Below are 18,764 nucleotides of genomic sequence, written 5' to 3'. Positions count from 1 at the left end.
TTTTGATAGCTGGGGAAAATATGGCAGTATATAGTGATACTGCAAAACCGTGATAATATCATATCATGACCCAAGTATCGCGACATGTATCGAATCGCAACACTCATGCCAATATTCATCTCTAGTTGCCACAGCCTTTTATTGCATAACAGATTTATTTTATTCATCTTCCCAGTAATGTCTTTAAAAAATACAGAATGCCTCTAATGATCAAACAGAGCATTTTCAATTTAATTTGTCCATTAAAAAAAAACATTTAGGAAAGATTTGATTTTCATGTGAACTGAATCTAACAGCTTTTGCACCTTGGTTATTACCTTCGCTATGGGGAGATAAATAGATTGCAGTGTCGTTACTACGTCTCTTGAAAAAGTTGGAAGCAAAGCATAATTTCTAATTCAGATAAGCAGGGGGTTAGGAAGGAATTTGACTTTCAAGAAGAACTACAAAAATTTATATTTAATTTGGAAAGATACTGCCAATTGAAGGAAGATAGATGATAAAAAGTATGGGTCACAGGACAGAGCCCTGAGGCACCCCGGCTGTTACAGGGGAATCGTATTGAAGGCTGCACTCAGATCCAGAGGAATAAGGATAGAAAGTGGACCAGTCTCAGCTCCTACCAGAAACTTTATTAGAACGACTCCACTGGATTTAGTCATAGCTGTTTTTCAATATAATTTATTTTCAAATGAAATTCAATTAAAATGTCTTTTTTACAATCAAGGAAAAAATTGATATTGCCTGACCAAAGATCATGGGACTTGAGTGAACTATGGTAATCATAAAAATTTGAGCTCCTGATTGAGTTATAGAATATCCTGCGAGTCTAATTTAATCAAGTCCTTTTAAACATGACTGTGCCATTACTTAGCAAAAAATTAGCGGGAAAAGGAAACAATAAGCTCAAGTAAAGGCTCAATAAAAAAAAAACAAGGCTGGTTATGGGAATGCAGTAGATAATTTATTATTTATTGAGTTAAACTGTTTATAGATCATGATGCCAGACTATTAATTTAGAGTTTTTTGGATTTATTACCCTTTATTTACTAAATAATGCTTCTTAATAAAAAATGTTAAAGTTCTGAAATCCTACCCTGTGTGTCCGGTGCATTTCTCAGAAGGCGGTCTCTCTGCAGCCTCACAACGGTGGAGCAGTACACCGAGACCAGAGTGTCACAGCGAGGTCGAAGCAAGCAGCTGAGGATCCTCTCTTCTTTCAGAGGACCTCCTCTGGCCGACCACAGCGCCTCGCACAGCGCCTCCAGGTGTGGATCACCTCTATTGGAGCACGGTATGAGAGCCAGGACGGAGTAAACCTCCTCCACCCACTGATCCACATTCTCTGCTCTCCTCTCTGGTTTTCCAAGCTTCCCCATCAAGTATTTTATAAATTTATGCTGCAGTGTTTGGCCTTCAGTGCTCGATGGATCCTGTAAGATAAGATGGACTTCATTGAGCTCACAGTGGAGAAATTCACTGTGGGAGACAGTTCACAGACGACAAACTGGGCCAATTTGAGAAAAGGGTTTGACTAAAAGAACAGAATAACATTATTAAAAAGAGACTAAGACTACACTAAATAGTTATGAACTATTCTAAAATAAGAATGAAATGCTTTAAGTTTTAGTCCTTTTTTTTCACCCATGAGAGCCTCTTTTTTTTAGCATCTCATACTAAAAGGAAAACATGAACCCCCATATATCTTATCAGTTTGCTTTATTTAAACTATTGTACTAATACCCATTTTAGATTAAAGGGAAGCTTAATAATAATGCATGGTCCATGTTTTATTTGGCGAATGGTTGTGGACTAACACATCTTTTCTTCTTTCACTCAAAAGTCATGAACTACTGTTGGTTTATGAGCTTCCCTCTGCAAAGTAACGGACTAAGTATGCATCTGAGACACACAGGATCCAGGTTTGGATCCCTGTTTCATCAGAAAGAGCATCCAGAAAAAAACAAAAACAAAGAGCGGCTGAAAATCCAGCTATCTGTTAATCTATCGTATTAACTACCCTGAAGTTTGGGGCTATTCTCTGAAGGGCGTGAATCCTGTAACCCAACATTTAAAGGACGCCTGTCCTACAATGTAATATTTGAGATTTAAGAATAATCACGTTTAACATCAGGTGATCGTTTGAGCGAAAACTGTAACAAACACCTAATATCTTCTTTATACTATTTTAGCACTAAAAGGCAAACTCTACTCCTCAAAAATAATAAAAAATAATAACTGAAATTTACTGATCTCACATTGGAGAAATTTACCTCTGCGTCTAACTCATCCCCTAGGGGAGCAGTGGGCTGCCATCCTGGGGCGCCCAGGGAGCAATCGGGGGTTAAGTGTCTTGCTCAGAGAGTCAGAGTGGCAGTCTGTGGGAGTATGTTTCAAACTCACAACCTCAGGATTCCAAGCTCTATGCCCTAACCGCTAGGTTGCCATTCCCAATTGTCCTAAAAAGAATAATCTTGCATTCCTTTTATGGTTTAGATCACTGATGATCAAACATCCTGTGTTATAAATTCTATGCAGACTGCTAATCTAGCTAATCTACCATTTTATTGCTAGCAAGAGCCCTGAGGTCTGACTCTACCTGCAGGAAATGTGCTAAAGTGTGAGCAAGTCTTGGTTTCTTCTTCTCCAGGAGGGTTTGAAGGCAAGACTCAACAGCAGCAAGGGCCGGCCTTTGGTCAGACTGCAATGCCAAGAAAGCCTGGTGCAATTCCTGTCAAAAAAACAAGGCACAGATAATTAGGTATGTATTTTTATAGTTTGATTATTTCTTTATTTCCTTTTTTCTTGCACAAACAGCAGTAAATAAGCAAACCTTGAGAACAGTCTCTGGGATGCCCTCTGACCCAAGTTCCTCAAGAAGGAGCAGAAATTCCAGCTCATGTTTGATGTGAGAAGGAACCTGAAGAATAAAATTACATCGATGAGGAGCAGTCCAAGTTTCCAGGTATAGCCCAAACATTTTAGTGTTTAAAAGGCAAAAAAATACAACCATTAAATGTTTCTAAGCTCCCCAGAGTACTTTTTCAGGAAGAGCTTCACATATTCACCTGATCCTGAGTCCATTTCTCTAAGACCTGCAGCCAAAACCAAGCCAGTTTGTGTGGAGTGCCGACAGAAGCCCATCTACGAAACCATTGTTTAGAGTTCAGCAAAAAAAAAGAGGATATCAGTATTTCTGACATGCATAGAAGCAGAAACAGATATGGTTTTATAACCTATAGAATAAAAGACATAACCTTCAGTAACTAACATTAAATTGGAGTAAACTAAACTTTAGGCCATTTAAGACTACCTAAAAAAGGGAGAGTTTAACATTTTGGATTTTCTTACTCAGTAAAAAGCTGCATCGAAATGTCGACTCTCTTGTCTTCAAGATACTTTGGAAATAATTTCATGATATTGTCAATTTGGAAGACTATTTTTGGCTTTAACAAGTCTCCTGGTCCCTTCAGCTGAGAAATACCCCACAGCATGACGCCCCCACTCCTGTACTAACAGGTAGGTTTTCTCATAATGTCATTGAGCAAAAAAAAAAAAAAAACAATAAAAAATATTCTGCTGATGCATTTTGATTGGAAACAGAAGATGTCTTATCTTGTAGTGTGTTTAAATATCAGTACTCACTTTAAATTGTAAGGATGGCAGATTATAGCTTTGATTATCTCTCGCACTTTTCCAGAAAGTCCTCCTGGTGAGTTGGCCAGCTGTGAAACACAGGCGCTGGCCAGCTGCCATTCTCCATGCTGCAGGCAACTCTTGAAATACTCAAAGAGGTCTTGAAGAGAAACGTCAGCTTCACGGCCAAAGGGATGCATGGTGGCCTCTGCTGAAAAAGGCCTCTACTCTGCAGTCACGGCTCCGAAAAGAAACCAAGCAGCACTATGGAGCTTTTAACACCTGAGTTTAAAAAAGAAACAAAGGTATTTCACAACTTTATCACTGTAAGCTAAATAAAAGCAGTGCAATTAGATAGTAACAAAAACTGAATGAATAAAATCAAACAGTTCTCAAATCGGTATTCAGAAATATTTCAACAAGTAATGAAACTATTTGAATTAATTGTATGAAAGCAGGCAGGAAATTTGTTTACAGAAGTGCACAAGAATATGCAAACGTAATGAAATTATTTTTTTTGCAAAGATTTCAACTTTGCATTGTTTGTGGTCATGTATCATATTGTTTAATCGCTATCCTGATAAATCATGATGAGAATTTTATTCTGTGTCCGTTGTCAGAACATAAAATTTTATCTTTCTTTTTTTTGTATGTGGGTTTGACAAATTCAAAGACAAACAGTTCAAAGTTAAATAGGTTATACTTCTTTATGCAACAGCTAAACTGAAGAAGCCTGTCTTAAACTTAGATATTTTTTCGAGAGCAGTATTTCTGATTGTGGGGCTATGTTAGGAGGGGCATGGAGTCAGAGACTTAAGAATGACATTGACGAAGTAGTAAAAAGTGTTTTTATTATCATCACGATTAATTAATTATTTATCACAGAATATTGTGCTAGGAGTTTAAGTCCATATCACCCAGCTCTGTTTTGGTCTCCTCTGAACCACCTGAGCTGTGAATGTCAGCAGCTCCTCCAGATATATCAAATAAATATCCGCACTCTGGTAGCTGTTTTCAGTATATGTACTTTACTTATGCATTTTTGGGGTTTTTTGAGGACTTTAACTTCCTACATTTGAAGAAATATTTGTGCTTTTTTTCCTCCTTACTTTCTCACACCTAGCTTGTTAATTTCATAAATACTGATACAAAAACTGCAACAAAACAGGGAAAGCCAAAAGCACAAAGAAAATCTACCCAATAAGATCCCAGTTTATTAACAGAAAAACACATGGATGAAGACAAGGGATTGGAAAACATTGCAGATGACGGATCAGGTTATGAGAACAAACAGATTCCCCATCCATTCCCCCTTTATTAGAATTTAAACTTACATGTTGATTATTCCAATTCAATGTTAATGCTATTTGCAACTTTAATGCTGTGGATACCAGAGCTTTAAAAGTCAGCTGATCAGGCAGGATGTTTAGCTCAATCTTTTATCTGAAATTTCAGTCAGTAGTTTTTTCATGGTCTCTTTACCAAAATAGTGAACAAAAAGATTCAAATAAAACAATTTTGGTGTATAGAATTGTACCTATTTTACTTTGACTTAAGTAAAAGATATCAATCAGTACTTTACTTTTTTTTTTAAATAGATGCATTTCTACTTTTACTTAAGTAAAGAATGTGAATACACCTCTATGGTGGACCTGTTGGGAGCCTCCCAACTATTCTCTGTTGCATGGTCTTCCACACACTGTTTACTGAACAACGTTTGTTTAAGATAAAATCCTCATGAAATAGACTGAAGTTTGTTGAAGTAACAAAATGTTAAAAGTAAAATAGTATGAATCCTTCTATAAGGCCCTAAAGTTATTTAATTCTAATTTGTTAAAAATGTTCGTTTTTAATTAGTGTTGACTTTTATCATTCTAATGGTCTACTTATACAAAAAACTAAAACCCTCATACTTTATCATTGCAATCAAACCAAAACATCAAAGGCAGGAAATTGAGACAGTCTGTTTAGAAAACAAAGGTTTAGGTATTTAATTAAAATTATTAAGACTGAACTTTTTTTGTTATTTGATTTGACAGCTGACCCCCACCCAGCCATACCCAATATTAGCTCCTCATGTTGCTGGTTGAACTTAGATTAGCGACCTTTCTTCTGTAAAAGTGAGTTGTTCTGCGTCTCTGCTCACACATAACACATTTAGACGTTTTCCAGTAGAGCAAGAATAAAGCGACTTACTCATTTCTTTGAGGAAAACCAAGGTATTTTGTGTACGAGGCACAGCTTCCTCTGAAGCTGCTACGCTAGCTGCATAACGGAGGTCATGTGACAAACATCAGCTGATTCTCGGCCGCTGATTGGATGAAGGTTGTTGCATTCAAGTGTTATCGGAAAAATAAAAAAACATATGTTTAAACATTGTTATTATTGTAATTATAATTATAAATTAAACATTTTTGAATATATTATTATTATTATTAACATCATTATTATTGTTTCTTTTAATGAAGACAAATTAAAGGCAGTCGTACACATTTTGTATGACTGCCTTTAATTTGCAGATCTCGGGCACTGTTTTTACTGATCACCATTAATAATATTAATAATGGCAAAAAGAAAAACAAACACTATAAAAAACATTTTAAACCTAAACTTGAGTCTTTTTAATACAGAATACCCAGCTTGCATCCTTGCCACTCGCAAAATGTCAGCCTCTACCTTCCAACATCACCACCAAACGGGGAGCCAGTCTCCATGGCAACAGGCGGGATTTGCCAGCTGGAGGCAGAGTCGGTCGGAGCTCAGTTGGTATCACCGCCCCGCCAGCTTCCACACCGCATCACGCCCTGAGTGGAATGGATGACCAGGACAAGAAAGAAAATGTATGTATCATCATTTCTGCTTGAATTTGCGAAACAGGCTTCTAAGCGTTAATAGCGTCATTCAACAAATCTAAGTGATTGAAACAGTCAGATCGGTTGAGTCACTCTATATATTTTTTTTTATCTGGATCAAAGAAGCTATTGTTCCTGTCTGTGCTGCACAGTGAAAGTGGTTGAAAATGAACACAGCTGGCTGTTTACCTACGAACCTGCATTTAGCCCCCTGACAGCTGTTAAATGACACAATAATAACTAGACAATCTTATCAATTTATATCTATTGTTTTTCCAGGGGGAGTACATCGGAGAGATTAAAGGTGGGATGCGGCCTTCAATGAAACTGGTCGTCATGGGAATTGTTGATAAAAAGCCCAAAAGGTTTGTTCATACACCAGTTCTGAGTCCTATTTCATGACAATTAATATAAGACGTGACTGGTCTGCAGTAGCATACAGGAAAACCCTTTTTTTATTGCATGGCTTGATGTCACCCAGATGTTTTGGGCAATTTATTTGTAATGCTAACAGTTTTCCTGATAAGGGTAAGTGAGTGTGCGTGGGAGAGATGCAAATCCCATGAACTCTTAATCACTGTGGACATTCTTCAGTTGTTCACATCTGTCTGGTGGGCTGCAGACTCTTTGGGGGTTTATATATATATATATATATATATATATATATATATATATATATATATATATATATATATATATATATATATATATGCTTAATTCAAAAAAAAAATGTGAAAATGTGTGATAGAAATCTAAACATGCTTATATAAAGAGCCACACACAAATTAATCCAATTTTCTTTTACAGCTCACATTGAGAGACAAAACCTATCTTCTTTCCTCTAAAAGAAATATATCGCTTTTGCCATAAGACCATGTTATATTTCCAATTGAGCATGACATCACAAATTAAAAACACTTGTAGTTCCTATAATTAGCAACAGTTTAAGTTCAGTTTAATTTCAGTTCTAAAAAAATACAGTATTTCTTCAACGAACATAATATTTGTATTATACTATACTAAATGTAGTTCAGTTTTAAAACTTCTATGTTAAAAGCAAAATAAATTTCAGAATTTTTTGTTGTTAGATATCGATGATAAGTACAAGCAATCTCCATTCTCATTCCATACTTCTGCTCCATGATATCTAAGCGAACATTGATCTTGAGATTTTTTTTTTTACATATAGGAAGATGACAAGTTATTACTTGTCTGGTTCTATAAGAATGAACTTGACATTTTTTAACAACTTAATTACTAAAGCTATGTCGTGATTTGCCAAGCTTTATCCTATGAGCAAAAGGACATGATTGAGTAATGCTAATATCGTCAATATTTAACAGTGGTAGTTTAAAAATAAAAGGGGTGCATTTGAAGCGTCATTATTAAAGAATGTTGCCAAGTTAACAAAAGACTTTTGTAACAATTATACTTTCCTTAAATACTTCGAAAATTTACTTGCCTATACATTATTGAAATCAGTTACATATGGATAAATCAGAGTATAATATAGTTTTAACATTACCGAATTATGTACACAAAATCTGACTTTTTCATTTTACCAAGAGATTCAAATAGATTAGATTACGCAGAATTTTGGTCCGTCCATCCACCCATCCCAGCTGGGGTCGCGAGGGGTGTTTGTGCTTATCTCCAGCTGTCCACAGGCGAGAAGCGTTGTACACCCTGGACAGGTTACCAGTCCATCGCAGGACTTAAATTTTTGTATTTAAGAATAAACAAATAAAGCAATATTTAATTTAAAGAAAACCTTATATACACTGCTGTATCTTTATCAAATGCAGATTTTCTGAAATGTATGTGCAAAATGCACATAAAGTAATAAATGCACTCAGTTCTCTAATAAATATTTCAGCAAATGTTAATCAAAATCCAATCTTATTGTAGGTCAAAAAAGTTACTTTGTATTATTATGTTTTCCCTATAGAAACATTAAATAATGTATTCATGTGGAGTATTATAATTAATCGTTTAAATTCATTTACATTAATTATTAAATATTTTGCTATTTCTTTGTTAAGAACAACCAACAGATCTTTCTCTACTGAAAATGTATCTATATTATTTTGGAATAAAATCAATGAGACTCAGGAAGATGACTTCTTAAACCATAACATACTTAATTACTACATTTCAAATAATGCCTATTACCTATTAGGAACCTATTAGGAAAACATAATCAAAGGTTGAAGAATCTATGGTGTTTTTTGTTTTTTTTTAGGTGTGTATGTTGCACCATATTTATGCTTCCCTAATGTGTGTGTCTGTGTGCTGACACAGCATTGAGGTGACTCTGTCCTGCAAGCCTCAAGGGGAAGACGCAGAAGCGGACGTGGGCCTACAACTAAAGGTCACCTTCATGGATAAGGCCGTCCAACGTAACGCCCGCTTGGCTGGAAAATGGGGTCCATGTGAAAACACCCTCTCCTTCTTTCCCTTTGCACCTGGAGAAGCGTTCAAGGTATTTGTTGTAAAACATGGCGGCTAAAATCACTTTTTAAAATGACACAAGAAAGAATGAGAGTCAATTTATTGATTGCTCTTGTCCTGAGAGACTTAGAGGCAGCTTTAATTTTGCACATTCAGCATGTAAACCTTCATTAAGTGCAAGTGGACATATTGCTACCATGGCAACAGGTGTCATAATTTCCCCTTTAGGATAGATAAACATATATATATTTATACAGAAGTATAAATTTAATTACACAAGAAAACTTTAAATATATATTATTGGGACTTTATCTGAGTGACCAACTAATAATAAATAATTTGGTATGGAGCATTTGTATTCGGTTCCTTTTCCTCTGATACCCTTAAAAAAAAAAATCCATTAAGTCTCCGAAAGTCACCCATTTAGCAGAGATTGTATTCATACTGAATGAAAATGACACAAAGTAACTAAGGGTATATATTTTGTCTACTACATAAATGCAGGACTAAGACGCTTGTTACAGAAGGTTGAAAAAGCATCAAGCTTAGAGGATAGAGCAGGCAGATTAGGATTAACAATAGAATACAAAACTCTGTTTATTCTGCCAAAATATAAGAGTATCACTGAACAGCAAAGCAACCAAAACTGGGTTGGTAGACTTGGAAAGAAAATAGTTGAGCTAAAATGAAATTAAAAAAAAAGAGAATAAGGCAGGGGGCCCATGGCAGGCCTGGAGGAGCTGCAGCAACACAAAGCTCAGGTGGGAGAATCAGTCATTATTAATCAGCAGCTTCATCTGTCTGCCCTTTACAGAATAGCAAGACAAAAATCATAAGAGATCTAGTTTAAAGTTTTCCACAGTAATCAATGTGAGGATGTATGTAATTTGGAGAAAGAGAGGAGTGAAGCTAAATACAGCAGCAAAAGACTTAAGATTAAAGTGGAGGTTAACAGCCCCTAAACATAAACCCAGGGGGGAAAAAATGAAAATCAGATTCTGCTGCCAGATTTAAAAATGTTCACAAATTCTCTCGATCCAGTCTGAGGTGTCTTAAGCAATTCTCCCTAGAGGAAGCACAAAGAAATGTTATTCAGCTGAGACAGGCTGGGGGAGACATAACCCCAAAGACTTGAAGCTTAAATTGTAGCTACTGCAAAGATGTTTCTGCAAAATATTGACTTGTCAGAGCTTAATATAAAGGAATAGCACACTTTTCAGATGTTCTTTTTACAATGTTCTTTACGTCAGTTCTTGTTTCTAAAACATATGAATCTATAAAAATTTTTTAGACTAATTTTACTTAGCACCAATGAATTAAAACCTATAAAAAGTTTGACTAAGCTGATTTCAGTCTAATGCTTTTTTAATAAGCCAAAACACACAATTAAAAAAGTTATTTTAGTGTTTTAGGTGGAGGTTAAAAGCTTTTACTGGATAAGCAGGATATGAAGCATTTTCCTATCATTTTCCCATCAGATGGAGATCGTCTGTGAACACCAGCAGTTTCGTATCCTGGTGGACGGCCAGCCTCTGTGTGGCTTCACCCACCGGGTCTCCAAGCTCGCCTCCCTCACCGCCTTAAGAGTCTTTGGGGACCTACAGCTCACCAAGGTTGCCTAGCACCAGGCTCTCACTGACAGGAAGCTGAACTGAGGGCCTGCTCTACCCGGGGATGGTACCACCATTAGATTAGAACTTATTTTTGAGTCGCCATCATCAGGAATGTTTTGGTGTTTTTATTTCGCCAACAAAGTTGCACCAGCCTCGTAATCCTACGTTGAGACAAAGTGCCTTCGCTAAGATTACCTGACTGGGGATTTGAAGATGCTGAATGAAAGAGGCAGCAATCACATGTCTTAAAAAAAAAAAAACCAGGAATGTTATTTTGAATTGTTTTGAATCATTAGGAGCGAGATCTAAGGTCTGCTCTTTGAATGAGAAAAATAGCTGCATAAAAAAAGGGGGGGGGGTTCAGAATCCTATCTAAGACGTTTCTGGAATGAACCTTTGAAAGCTCTTGTCAAGTGAAAAAACATTGTAAAGTTTGTGATTTTGTGCCCAGTTAAATACGGCAACAGGTGTGATAGTGTGAAAACAACTTAGATTGGCTTTATTAGCGCATGTCCTCAAAGAAGCAGCACTGTATGTTGATTACTCTGTTTCAAAAGGTTTCATTATTTCACACACAGTAGCATTTAAAATAAATGCCACATGTTTAAAAAAAGGAAGAAAAAACTTGAAATGCTCCCAACAGCTTTTGGTTCCGTATATGCATGCAATGAAACTGCCATGATTTCTATTCCAGATTCAAAACGTATCAAATTTGTTATCCAGCTGCATAAAAATGTTTCAGTTGTTAATGGATGAAGGTTTAGAGATCAAGCCAGTGGGTTTTTTGGTACCATTCTTGTTGAAAGACGATCTGTTTTTAAACAGAATGTAGGAACTATAGAAGAGGGTTAGGGCCATTAAAAACAGCCACAAAAAAAGGTTATTGAATTCTGACTTTTTTCTTAAAATTCTCGCTTAAAACTCAAATCCAACTTTATTCTCAGAATCCTGACTTTAATTTAGTAATTCTGACTTTATTCTCAGAATTCAGATTTTGGTCTCAGAAGTTACTTCATTCTCAGAATTCTGACTTTATTCTCAAAATTATGTTTTGCTGTCAGAATTCTGACAATTTTCAGAATTCTGACTTTAATTTCATAATTCTGGCTTTAATCTCAGAATTCAGACTTTATTCTCCGAATTCCAGCTTTATTCTCTGACTTCCAATTTTATTCTCAGAATTCCCTTTATGAACTGAATTCTGACTTAAACATCAGGCTTCTGCCTTTATTCTCAGACTTCTGACTCCATTACCATAACTTTGACTTTAATCTCAGACGTCTCACTAATCTCAGACTTCAGACTTTATTCTCAGAGTTCTAACTAATATCAGATTTCTGACTTCATTCTTAGAATTCTGACTTTAATCTCCATATTCTGACTTTGTTCTGAAAATTCTGACTTTTGATTTCAGAATTAAGAGTCAAATTACTTAGGACTCTATCAGCAAAGCCAAGGATTATAACTTTGATAAAGTAGGAATATCACAAGTGGTCAGAATTATGAGATTAAGCAAAAAATCAATAGCCTTTTTTTGTTTTCTGGGTGGCCTTTTTTTGTTAATGGCCTAATCCTCCTCCGTACTGCCTTATAAACCCCCCACTTTTATTCATTTCCATCAGTGAATAAGTTATAAACTATTAGCATAATCACTTTGTTTAATTCAAGTAAATGATTTCTTTTTCTATGGAGACATTTTCACATTTATATATTTTATTGCTGTTATTTTGAGCAGCTTTCATCCACATATTTGCTCAGTTAAAATTTTTCTGGCAACGTTTTCTTGGATGTTTCCTAATTTCTGAATTATACCCATGCAATAAAATCATACTTGTTATCTTTTCCTCTGCTGCCCCTAATGCCAGCTTTTAAGACTTGGTATTAAATCCAAGATATGACTCAGGTGTTGTGCCACTTCTGATAGAAACAGAGCCAGACTGGATCAAGGCCAGCTCAGTTTGAGTCACCCAGATAAGGGCAGATCTCAGCTGGCTCAGTGGGAGTGCCTGTCTGTGTCTGTGATTTTTCCAAGCCCCTGAAGCTGTAAGTTTGACGAGAACAACAAATACTTGCAGCTTCATTTCAAGTCTATGCTTGTTTCTGCAATTCCTCTTCGCTGAGAGAGTCTTTGCTCAAGCTAGAAGCAACAGATGAAACACCAAACGCAAGGACTGTCACCAAGACAAACTAGCAGACTTTTTAAGAACTGCTCAGCATAAAATATAAAAATATTTAACCTCTATTTCCTGAACCCTCAAACCACTGCGGTAAAACAAGTATAGATATACATGTAAAGGAATTTGATTACGGTAAATAAGTTTTGTTCATCTAAAAACAATGATTGAAATTCAGGAACCAAGCAGAGCTTCTTCCACTGTAAACTACAGTACAGGTTTGGATATGAACAAGTTTATTCAACACAATTGAATTTATGGGTATGACTTAGGTTTGGTTTTCAATCCCCAGAAGGAATTAAAGAGCTTTATGCCTAAGGTCAAGGTTAAATTCAATTTTTGTCTTTGATCTCGGATTTCTGTCAAAATTCTGAGATCAAAGTCAGAATTTCTGATTAAACTCAGAATTAGTTGAAATTATGAAAGTATGCTAAAAATTCTGAGATTACAGTCAGAGATTAATAGCCTTTTTTGTTTTATTAAGTGTTTTGAGTATTTTGTTTCTTTGTTTTTTGAATTGGCCTTAATCATATTCCATACAAATGAGCTCAATCAGAAAATCAGATCAGATCCTAAAAAGGATTAAATGTGAATTTAAATACATATTTATGACTGTGTAAGTAGAATACAAGTTATGACTTCTTAAAACTAAACTAATTAAAACACGAGAAGAACCCTAAAAAGACAGAAAGTGGTTTATTGTCAAATAACTAAATATAGTCTTCAAAGTCTATACATTAGTAGCCATTCTTTCCTTGATGGGCCCTTGGCTGGTCCCCAACAATTCATTTTTAAACATCCATCTTTGTACTAAAATATTCTGTCATGATTTGTGGACATTAAGATCTAAAGAGAAGCCTCCTGGTCAGACCCTGTAATTCAGTGAAAGGGTGGAGTCAGAGTAAAAAAATATGCACACCCAGGAGATGGAGGGGGTCTCTTCAGTGGCTGGAAGTTTGAGGGGAATTTGCTGGGAGTTGCAGGGGAGTACGCCGCCATTCGGCTCGCTTTTGATTGGGAAGGGTTGTTTTGAATGTCTGCCACCGTAGGTACACATTCATAATACCAGGTTTGATCCCCTTTATACATCACAATCACCTTAATTATTTGTTTCTCTACCAAAGGTGCTCTTTTTCTCCGAGATCTGATGGCCACTGGACAATACAGAGACAATTTTGAAAGACACTGTTTTAACCACCTCAACCACATCACTGTTACCACCTTTCTCCAGTCTATCCTTTCATTCTGTTCCTTTGCCTTTATAAACCCAAGATTTGCTTTAGTACCAACAGTCCAAGCAGATCAGAGGTTACTTCAGTTCTCAGACTAGCCTGTTGACAACAACAACCAGGCCTCTTTCCCCATCAGTTAAATCCCCTTACTCATTCTCATTTTTAACCTCAGCTGAATCACAGTCTTTGAAATAAACATGCAACTCCTTAGCAGGTAAAATGCTGATCGAATGATTTTATGAGGGAAACAAACTAGCTTAATAGTCTGATTTAAAGTTGTGTATACCTACTAGAAATAATTTTGTTTTTCTAGCTTAACTACCTATTTCTGTTTCTTATTTTATTTCATTTTTCTGATGCAAAAAAAATTACTAAAAACTAACTAAAAAATTAGTTTTAAATCAAATGTTACACACTCATTAAGAATGACAGAACACAGAGCTTTTTCAATAAATAACATAATTTGTTCATTCATTTAACAGAAAAAGAAATATACAAACACCTACAGCTGCAAAAATATAGTCAGAAAATGAAAATTATTTTATCAAAAAATCATTGCATTTTTTAATACAAAATAACAAAAAAGGCAAAAGAGAAATGAATAAATAGCTACATTTGAAAAAAAAAAAAAGCTTAAAGATTCACACAAAATCATGAGATCATGACATGTTAAACACAAACAAATAGAAAGGTGACCACCTCTAAAGTGTGTGCTAATCTAATAGTGAAAGTGCATTGACAGAACATTGAAGATGTTCCTCCTTGCTGATGTGTTGAATATTGAAACTGCTCTGGGAAGAGCAATTTTACGACTGCTCTCTGATTGCGTCTATCCAGTCCATCTTCTGCTGGTGAGTCGGAGCCTGGATGAAGTAATGAGTGTCTGACTTAGTGATGATTTTGAACAAGTTGCCCTGAATGTTGCCTTTTACACCTGTGTAAGAAAATCAGATTGTATCACCGGTACATCTGTTATTTCACATATAAAAAATAAAACACACTAAAATAAAATAGATAAGATAAATAAGTTAAAACCTTATGACAAAATATATACCCTGAGAAAAATAAATATCAGGCTCAAATTAACACCCAGAAGGTCTAAATTGGACCTTAATGTGGTAGGTTGTTTTAATGCTTTTTTTTTTCTCCAGTCAGACACAGGTTTCTCTCCCATTAGCATTCTGCTAAAGAAGAAGCATAACATACGGGTAGCTTTGCTCAACAATGTAATTTTGACCCAAGAATATGTCATAAAATGGTTATACATGCAAATATTTAATAAATGTTTTTGTGTTGAATAGGAATGTTTTTATTTAACACAAATACAAATAGGCATTCAGGGCTGTATAGCGGAGCAGCCGTTTACGGATGTGCAACATGTGAAGAAGTTATGGGTTTGAATCTCAGCTTTTCTGTGTGAATTTGCAGGTTTTCCCCATGCACTGCAAAAATGTTAATATAAGTAAGTCAATATTGCTTAATATAAGTATATTTACATTATTTGAACAGGTAAGAACAACAATTTTTATTTATGTTTAGAAAATTTAAACAAGCTCCATTATCTTATTTCAAGTGCATAACATCTATCATCTTATTTTATGGGCAAAACACTCATTCCTTAGGCAGATAATGTTATTTACCAGCTGAAATTTGGGGCAACTAGATGAACATCGGGACATTTAATCATAAACATTTTTTTTCTTTATAAAAAGTCAAGCTCTGAGAGAAAAACAAAGTATATATTTGGTAAAATGTACAGTAGCTTAAATATCTAAAAAGAATAAAAAATTACCTTAACTATCATCACTGCTATGTCGTCAGTAAATACAATATATTTAGTTTGGACAATTCAATATAATATAAAAATGTAAGAATCTTTAATAAAATTATTACTCCAACTGTTTTCGAAAATGCAGTTATCTCTTTTCTGAACAAACAACTGGAACGTCCTGCACCACCATGAAAAGATCCTCTGCCTTTGCACTCACAGCTTTTTCATTTAAAGGCAATTTAACCCGAAGAGACTCACTCAAAGAAAAGTTGCGATTAAAATAATTTCAAGTGACATGAATGAAATAAGTTTTTAGGGGCTATAACCCCGGCTGCAGACTTGATGCTGCAAATTGATATGAGCTCTGATGAATAGTTCAGGAAAATAATTAGAGTAGTCCCCCCGACCCAAAGGATGAATGAGACTGAGAATAGTCTGAGAATAAAGGAGGAAATGGTGCAGAGGAGGGTAGAAGTTTCTTTGGTATGCAGGAGAAGGGCTGGACAATGAGCTTATGAAGGAGATCTTTGATGATTAACTTCACAAGGGATGAAGCTCCAATGCTGATTGGTGGGAAATTTGAACATGGCACATCGCTGGTGATCCAGGTGAAGCTGATTAGAATCTCTTCAGGTTTCATTTGCACTTCAGCTTCACAGATGTATTTGGAACCACCTCCCAAACAGTCTGAAGTTATCTGAAGAGCTGAAGTTTTTTTCTTTTTCTAAAAACCTTAAATTATATTCTTAATAACTATCTGTGTCAGAATCAGTCTGTTTTTAACATCAATTTTTGATGTTAGAGGTGCAAATTTTTATCTTAATTTTTGGGCGTAAGGTCTAGTTAAATGCGTTTCTAACATTTGTTTGTTATGATGGCCTAATAATAGGCACCAGCCCCACCTTGACCCTGACAGATAAGTGGAACAAGAGGGACGGACAGAGGACAGAGGGACAGATGATGGGTACAATTTAGATTTGTTTGTTTGTTTTTTAATATATTTAGTTACGTTTTCATTTTTTATATATCCTTTTTTTAATTCAAGATTTTCTGTACAGCTAAACAAAGTTAAGGTAAACTAATCTTTATTAAATGAGTTAACCAACCTGAGGGAACTCCATTATCATCCAAAGAGGATATCAGACACCCTCGCAGGGAGAAGCCGCCAGCAGGGCTGATGTCATCCTGACAAGTGATAAAGAATGAAAGAGACTGAGTCAGACATAAAGGGGAGAAGATGATGATGATGATGATGCTCACTATGAGTAATACCAGCTTCAAACACATACCTTAAAGAGAATTAATATTTAACAAAAGCAAACAGACATAGTTTAATTTTATTTAGATCCACTCTGATCAGCTTGTCATATATTCAGACTTTGAGCATGATCTGGTTCTGTCGTCTTCCTGTGAGCGCTCACCTTGGTGGGGTCATAATAATGTAGGAAAGCAGGCTCTGAACGCAGCACAAACAGTCGCACCTTCCAGTTCTTCCTTCTGTGTCCCTGCAGTTAAAGATTAACCAGAAGTTCAAACACAAGCCTGTTGAAGACCTCTGAGATTCAAAGGGCATCGTGTCTTAACTACAAGCTGAATTGAAAATCTTATTCACCATCAGCAATGTTTTTACAACAGGAAACAAGCATGATGTCTATATCTTGGAATAGCAGCAAACCCAACAATTCCAAATCCCAGTTTTAAAAAACTGTATGAATATGATTATTTACAGTCACAAAAATTACATTAGAACTTGTACCAAATATGGCTGCTTGTCAAGTAAAAATACACATTGAAAAATAACAGCCGTTAACCAGTTTTTAAACATAATTTCATTAACATTCAACATATATTCTAAACTTATATGTTTTATTTAGTTGTTTACTTGGAATCATTGTAATTCATTTAGTGGGTGTGTAAATTATTGAGCTAAATTCTATTAGCCAAACTTAAAACTTTTATTTTCGCTGTAAAAACTAGTTCTTCTGACATATTTTTTCAAAACAGCAAATAATTGGTAGTAAAATGCATGGAAGCCATATTAGATTCTTAGATATGCATTTACTTTAAACTTCTACCTATTCACCTATTGTTTTGCAGCCTGAAATTCTAAAGTTTGAGTGACTGAGTAAAAACTGATTGCAAAATAAAATCATATTTGTCAGCCTACTAAGGAATGCCAATTTAATCCTATTCTACAACTGTAAAAAATGTGTCATATCCAAAATGTATGGCTTATGATCACAACATTTGAATGCAGGACTTTTTAAATGTGACAAATGTTTACCTGTTTAAGCAGATATCCTCTTTTTATGACTTTACCACTAAGCTCCACAGCAGACAGCGACTTCTCTGCCTTAACGCTTCCTCTCTTCTTTAAGCTGTCAGACTGGAAAGTAGCACAGATGAAGCCCAGCTCTGAAAAGATTACTTGATTGCTAGCAAAACTAAAACTCAGAGAAACATACAAAGCTATAGAGAGCAGTGGAGTCGTCCATGAACTGCTCACTGAGGCCGGCGGTGCGAAAGGCCTCTACACTCTTCAGTCCTACGGTCCGCAGAAGGCCCTCTTCGAGCAAAGCTGAGGACAGGGTCACAGCCTCCCCGCGGGTCAGCACGAGCTGCATGAACACCAGCCAGTCTACCACTGCTGAACCTGCAAGGACATTACAGATTGGGAAGGGATCCCTACAAACACTGGATGTCCCTCTCTCTTTTTTTTTTAGCTGTTTAAGGTTTGCCAGTCCTTGTCTCTATCCAGTGGCTAGCCTAGAAAAAGAGAGAACAGCTCAAAATGTGACCTTTTCACCTAGTCCAAACTTAGCCCAAACAAAGCCCTTAAAGTTCAGGGTTGGTTGACCCACTGTGTTAACCCCAAACACCTGTTAACAACACCTGTGGACAGAAGGCTCTGCTGTATTTTTGTCTTTTCTGTGACATTTCTCTGTTTTTTCAGTTGGCACCCAACTTGGGAGAGACCCAGAAACCTGGTGGAAGGAAGGAAGGAAGGAAGGAAGGAAGGAAGGAAGGAAGGAAGG

The 18,764-nt window shown here is 35.9% G+C and overlaps 3 protein-coding genes across 5 annotated transcripts in view; 1 reads left to right on the top strand and 2 right to left on the bottom strand.

Moving 5' to 3' along the window:
* Positions 1 to 5,917, bottom strand: part of zfyve26 (zinc finger, FYVE domain containing 26) — a 34,387-nt gene extending 28,470 nt beyond the window's left edge. Inside the window, exons 1-6 of one of the 3 annotated variants that reach the window (XM_015390580.1) lie at positions 5,833 to 5,917; positions 3,646 to 3,918; positions 3,069 to 3,144; positions 2,834 to 2,920; positions 2,600 to 2,731; positions 1,097 to 1,433 (exon numbers count right to left, since the gene is read on the bottom strand). In XM_015390580.1, the coding sequence (XP_015246066.1) occupies positions 1,097 to 1,433; positions 2,600 to 2,731; positions 2,834 to 2,920; positions 3,069 to 3,144; positions 3,646 to 3,836 (823 nt within the window). In that variant the 5' untranslated portion in view covers positions 3,837 to 3,918; positions 5,833 to 5,917. The other 2 variants (XM_015390588.1, XM_015390596.1) reach the window with 2 other exon arrangements.
* Positions 5,918 to 6,361: 444 nt separating this feature from the next.
* Positions 6,362 to 11,417, top strand: LOC107094772 (galectin-related protein B-like). The gene is made up of 4 exons (XM_015390609.1): positions 6,362 to 6,476; positions 6,768 to 6,853; positions 8,790 to 8,970; positions 10,418 to 11,417. Exons 1-4 carry the CDS (start codon positions 6,450 to 6,452, stop codon positions 10,559 to 10,561), a joined length of 438 nt encoding a protein of 145 aa, XP_015246095.1. The 5' UTR covers positions 6,362 to 6,449; the 3' UTR covers positions 10,562 to 11,417.
* A 3,112-nt stretch (positions 11,418 to 14,529) lies between these two features.
* Positions 14,530 to 18,764, bottom strand: part of plek2 (pleckstrin 2) — a 6,495-nt gene continuing 2,260 nt past the window's right edge. Inside the window, exons 5-9 of the mRNA XM_015390115.1 lie at positions 18,195 to 18,382; positions 18,014 to 18,115; positions 17,151 to 17,234; positions 16,836 to 16,914; positions 14,530 to 14,892 (exon numbers count right to left, since the gene is read on the bottom strand). Coding sequence (XP_015245601.1) covers positions 14,765 to 14,892; positions 16,836 to 16,914; positions 17,151 to 17,234; positions 18,014 to 18,115; positions 18,195 to 18,382 — 581 coding nt within the window. The 3' untranslated portion in view covers positions 14,530 to 14,764. The remainder of the gene's footprint in view (positions 14,893 to 16,835; positions 16,915 to 17,150; positions 17,235 to 18,013; positions 18,116 to 18,194; positions 18,383 to 18,764) is intronic.

This window comes from Cyprinodon variegatus, unplaced genomic scaffold (genome assembly GCF_000732505.1).
Source record: "Cyprinodon variegatus isolate N-32 unplaced genomic scaffold, C_variegatus-1.0 Scaffold21, whole genome shotgun sequence".
NCBI classification, from domain to species: Eukaryota; Metazoa; Chordata; class Actinopteri; order Cyprinodontiformes; family Cyprinodontidae; genus Cyprinodon; species Cyprinodon variegatus.
Note: the sequence above shows the minus strand (reverse complement) of the source record. Positions and strands in the feature narration are given on the sequence as shown.

Excerpts from the sequence above, each read along its gene's own strand:
- LOC107094772 (XM_015390609.1), top strand. The coding sequence starts at position 6,450 with ATGGATGACCAGGACAAGAAAGAAAAT. Across the intron at positions 6,477-6,767 it reads ACCAGGACAAGAAAGAAAAT|GGGGAGTACATCGGAGAGAT; the intron begins GTATGTATCATC and ends TTGTTTTTCCAG. Across the intron at positions 8,971-10,417 it reads CACCTGGAGAAGCGTTCAAG|ATGGAGATCGTCTGTGAACA; the intron begins GTATTTGTTGTA and ends TTTTCCCATCAG.